The sequence below is a fragment of the Amphibalanus amphitrite genome, unplaced genomic scaffold, assembly GCF_019059575.1.
Source record: "Amphibalanus amphitrite isolate SeventyFive unplaced genomic scaffold, NRLGWU_Aamphi_draft 000038F_arrow, whole genome shotgun sequence".
Classification (NCBI taxonomy): domain Eukaryota; kingdom Metazoa; phylum Arthropoda; class Thecostraca; order Balanomorpha; family Balanidae; genus Amphibalanus; species Amphibalanus amphitrite.
Genome location: NW_024881534.1, coordinates 511,113 through 516,260, shown reverse-complemented (window position 1 = coordinate 516,260; position 5,148 = coordinate 511,113). Strand labels below are relative to the sequence as shown.

Genomic DNA, 5,148 nt, shown 5'->3' with positions numbered 1-5,148 from the left:
CCTTGTGGTTTATGAGAGCTGGTGAGGTGTCTCGGGTGACGTCGAAACTTCTTTCTGGTGGACGCTAGGTGATTATTAACCTCTAATTACACTGCATTTACTACCTAAGCATGTTAAGCTGTTAACTCCGAAGTCCGAACCGAAGGGTTGAATAGGTGGTTACGGGTTCGGGTGCCCGCAAAACGGGCCTTGCGTGGAAGCATCACGGGATTATTGCCCACACCCAGCCACATCGCCCGCGCACGGTTCTACCGGAAAAGTAAGACTGAGCCTACATATATTGCAGATAGCTGGCAACAGTCTGCGATCTTTGTTTGTTTGTTTGTTTTGTTGGGTTAGGCCCTTTCGGTCGACAAGACCATTGCAGAGCCGGAAGGATGATAGGATTTAGGGGGAGACATTGGTCTGGGCAGGCACCCTAGTGAGTCGCCGGGGCTGAGCCCGTCCAGAGGACAGGCCACCCAGCCCCAAGGCACTCACTGCACCCGGCTACGGGGTGCGCTCCCTCGGGAGCAGCGGTGCCGCTCCAAGGGAGCAGCCCGCATGAGATAAAGTTGCCTGTCCAGCCCGGAAAGGGGTTGTGGCGTGGAGGAGAAGGATTTAAGTATCCTGAGGATAGAAGCACGGATAGGTGTCTGCGATCTTTTGTGGCGCGCGTTACAGTGAGCCGTGAGCGCTCTTCTAGGCTCGAACTCTCTGCCACTGACTCACCAGTCGGACACCTTACCGACAGGCCACGCAGCAGACAATGTTCGTGGTCATACTGGACATTCATGCTTTTGAAAGGAACCCGATGGGCGTAAAATGTCCTGAGCTTTCGTAATCGCCACGCACCGACCCCCTTCGGGAAAAAAACACCATTATAACACCATTAAAAGTGAAAACACGCTCGTCCAGTGTCACCCGATGTATTTGCTTATAAATACAAAAATAAGAATATTGAACGGGGGCGTCGCCGGCGGCGGCCGTCGTGCAGAGCCCGCTCCGAGGGACACTGCTGGGTCGGACACCGCCGGCCGCCCTCCGCTCGCCAGTGACTGGAGGCACCCTGTGAAGGCACCGGTAACGATACGACTGGGCGCGCGCCGCGGCGGCGCGACACGTCGCCCCCTGGTCCCGACTGGCACTGACGCGCTACGCGCCACCAGATATTGCAGTAGTTCCACTGATCGCACACAAGCAGACAGACAACAGGCGGTATGCCGTAACATGCAAAACAACCACACTAGCCGGCGGACCCGGAATCGTCAGGGCCTTCGCGCCGAGCTCACAAAACACTCGTAACCAAAATAAAACGACTCGGTATCAGATCTACGAGAGACGCAGCGTCCCAACCGCAGCCGACTCCTTTCAGGAGTGAGGCGCCGAGCGGGCCGGACCAGCCGAGGTTCCTCGTGCTCCAGCGGGCTCAGCAGCACCCCAGCCGAGCGCCGCGGCACATCGGAGAAGAGAATATCACAGTTTACAGCAGGCGGGCGGAGATGGGATAAGGCGGGATCACCAGCGGAACTACGAACGAATCCTGATGTGTAACACATTCGGCAACGTGCGAGAACGTCAAACATTTTCGAGAGTTATTCTCGAGGGTTTTTGGTAGCGCTAAGCTCTTTGAGTACATATTTAAAACGACAGGAACAATAACGAAGTAAAACGCGAATTAAAACTTAAAACTTGCTTCTTAAACAAACATTTCTTCATAAAACTAACCACTTGACGCCTCGCCATCCTCGCCCCACGCTCCGGTGTCCCACATCGTCCCGTCTCCCCCGCCCAGCTCGTCTAATCACCCACTCCATACCCACATTCCCCGCGCGGTCACACGTCGAGCTCGTCCAGAGTCCGCGACAGCCTCTGCGTCTCGGTGCGTTTGCGCTGGCTGCGTCGGACGGCGTCGGCCCGCCGGTAGGGCTCGTTCTTCAGACCGAGGAGGATATCCTCCAGGGCGCCGTGGTAGACTTCCTCCTGGCCCAGCAGCTTCTTCTCCTGAACAGAGCCGCCGTGAGGGGATGACTTGGATTTGAGCTCTTGGATCACCTCCGCCTGACGAGGCACAGAGAGGAGAAGGTGTCAGTGTCGCCAAACGATAGCAGAAGAACCACGCCACAATGAACACTAGGCAAGCCCCACGTTGAACAGGCAAAAAGTAAATAGAAAGAAAGATCGGTGATCAGAAAAGATATTAATTGCGACACATCACATACACCGAAGCATCGACTGTGCCTCTTTATCCAGCTGACCTGTTGCTTTTTGGCGTTGATCTTGTTCCGTTTGTTGACGGCGACGTTGTTGTTTTCTCGCTCGGACGCGGCCGCCGCCGCCGCTCGCTCCATCTTCCGTCGGTGCTCGTTCTCTTGCTCAGCTTGCTGGAAAAGGTCATAGGTCACCAGGTTAGGTCACATATCCACGGACGGTGTGTGCTCTTTAATGATGCTAAACTAGATATGGGTGATCAAATTGCATACCAAGAAGCGCAAAAGTTTCACACAACGCAGGCAAAAAGACAGGTGGCAGTTAGCCAATTTAACCACGCACGCTAGGGCCGAACTGACCTTGAGCGCTTTGAGGAAGCGGGCGAAGATGGCGAAGAACGTGTTGGCGGCGATGGTGCGGCTGCTCTCGCCGAAGTACTCGACGGCCCGCTGGTAGGCCTCCTGCGCCGACTTGCTCTCCACCCGCAGACGCCTGGACAGGGCACCCAGAGGGTGGGTCAGCATTCACATGGAGGATAGCGAGATTCAGGTGGATTCCGGTACGAAAATGGACAAAATCATCAGATACACATCACCAGGAGGCGTCTACATATCATGTTTTTATCATGTGCTCCCGATGTCGGACTTGACATAGTAAGCGGTTTCAAATTCGTTCACCACTAAGCACAGCAACCAATCAATTCTTAGACCAACCACTTTCCCAACTCCCTCGTCCCTCGCCCCACGTCCGTCCTCCCCCACACCCACCTGAGTTTGTCGTCCGCTCCGCCGAGGAAGTCCCTGAGCGCCGTCTTCATCGAGTCGTCCTTGACGTTCTGTCTGACGTACATCTCTCGCCGCGTCGCCTCCATGCCCTTCTCCAGTTCCGAGACATCCGTCATGATGTTCTCCAGAGACACTGGCGAAGCGGAGAGGGGAGGGAAGGTTTACATTGGGAGCTCGGAGAGACATGAGGTGGCGCCAGAGGCACGGGGTAGTCTCTGGAAGGGATACCCGCTCGGGGAAGGCCGGGGGTAGCACGGGGTTTCGTAAAGACAAGGAAGTTACAGCATTGACATGTGATATATACCGATGGCACACGAAAATAGTTATATGTACAGGTCTCGCGAGATTAAGCGGTAGGTTTTGCACTTTTACATTTCCGGTTATATCTCAGAAACTAATCGATCTACGATGAAGCCATTTTACACGATCATGGCCGGCTTGTTACCCAACAAGTCGATAGCATCTTCAACACTTAAAAGCTTAAGACGACGAAGATATAGCCTGAAGTACACTAAATTTTCTAGGTGCAAAACCTACCGCTAAAACCCGCGAGACCTGTACATCATGTCAGATTTTCAACCATCCGTCCAGTCAAAGATGACCCACTTTATGGCGGAGGAGTAATAAATTTTAAGCTGAAGTTTATATCGAAGCCGCACTGTTTAGACGGCAGCGACCAAACCTCCACCGGACTCCCTAGAAACTTCACATGACATCAGCTGGGTGATGCACAAGATACCCTTGCCACCCTCCCAGGCTCCACCACTACCACTCACCCTGGGCGGCCTTCTCCACAAATCGCAGCTCGGACTCGACGCCGACCGCCTCTGGCACCCTCTCGTGGATCGTCTGTGCGATGTAGTGCATCAGACAGCGCTTCTTATCGGTGGTCTTGGTGTCGGTCAGGTTATCCAGCGACTGCAGACGGAAGCCGTACGCCGGACCGCGTTTGGCGCTGTTCATGTAGTTACCGAAGGCCAGGATCACCTCCAGCACTCGGCGTAGCCGCTTGGAGGCCACGATCGAGTTGGAGGCGCTGATGACCGCGTGGATTTGCTGCGCGGAGAGGTGGCGGTTAGATAAACGCGGTAAGATAGTGGAAGGTTGCCGAAAGTAACCGGCGAGCTTCGATGACCGTTTATCAGGAAGTTAAACGTCAGGAAAATAAAAGTTAAGTCAAGACAGGTTATGTCAAGTGTCGAAAAATGTTTTGTCAAGAGTAGTTATTAATAGCTGAGCAGTTGAGCTATTGTAGCATAGCAGCATTACAATCTGATTCTATTCCTCCCTTACCGGGCCTCCCCCCACGGCCCACACACTCCACCCCACCCCGCATTCAACCGTCTCTCCACTGACCGGCTGTACTAGGTGGATGTTGTCGAAGAAGTTGCCCATGTAGGCCATGACGGAGAGCTTGTTGGCGAGCCTCTCGACCCTGGTCAGCTGCATCAGGTACTGGTCCTCGTCGGTGAGGGCAGAGACGTCCTTCCGCTCGGCCTCGTACTCGCGGTACAGCTTCGTCTGTAAAGGGTGAGAATGTTAATTCATAAAGGCGTCAGGGTAATGCGACGAAAGGAAGGGGAGGGTTAGCTATACCGTGCGAGGACTGAGGCGGTAAAATAGCGAAGGAAAGACGGTATAAGTAGTGTGTCAGAGCTGTGGGCGGTAAGAGAGGTTATATTTGATTGGCATGACATTCGGCTACTGCCTACTGCGGACCACGTGTCTGACTACCGGGTACGAACTGGGCGTCATCAATCATCTTACGCACCCAATCAACTCGACATCAAACATTTCAAAAGCATTGCATCAGTGAACGTACTGCAGAGAACAGAAGCCCATAATAAATCACACCGCGTCTCGACATCCCACAGCCGTCCATAGCCATCATTAATCGTCGCCACTCATTCCACGCCCTTAGCAACAGCTACACTGACGGCACATTCACCCACCTCGGCCTCGGTGGGGACCATCCTCTGGAGCAGCTCCACCATCTCCAGGGGCAGCGCCTTCAGGTCCAGCATGTTGATGGCTCGGATCACCTCCTCGACGGGACGCTCCAGCTTCCGACGGGAGATCGCTGTCGGCGGAGCGATGACAGGTCAAGCAAGATACGTGAGGTCAGGTCAGGTTAGGTCAGATCGTGAAGACACCATCACCGCTGGAGCTGGGT

General features: G+C 54.3%; 1 protein-coding gene across 1 annotated transcript in view; it reads right to left on the bottom strand.

Moving 5' to 3' along the window:
* Positions 1–892: 892 nt before the first annotated feature.
* The window catches only part of LOC122373664 (formin-like protein), a 66,021-nt gene continuing 61,765 nt past the window's right edge, over positions 893–5,148 (bottom strand). Inside the window, exons 13-19 of the mRNA XM_043351958.1 lie at positions 4,928–5,055; positions 4,332–4,496; positions 3,752–4,031; positions 2,958–3,108; positions 2,550–2,682; positions 2,238–2,363; positions 893–2,040 (exon numbers count right to left, since the gene is read on the bottom strand). Coding sequence (XP_043207893.1) covers positions 1,816–2,040; positions 2,238–2,363; positions 2,550–2,682; positions 2,958–3,108; positions 3,752–4,031; positions 4,332–4,496; positions 4,928–5,055 — 1,208 coding nt within the window. The 3' untranslated portion in view covers positions 893–1,815. The remainder of the gene's footprint in view (positions 2,041–2,237; positions 2,364–2,549; positions 2,683–2,957; positions 3,109–3,751; positions 4,032–4,331; positions 4,497–4,927; positions 5,056–5,148) is intronic.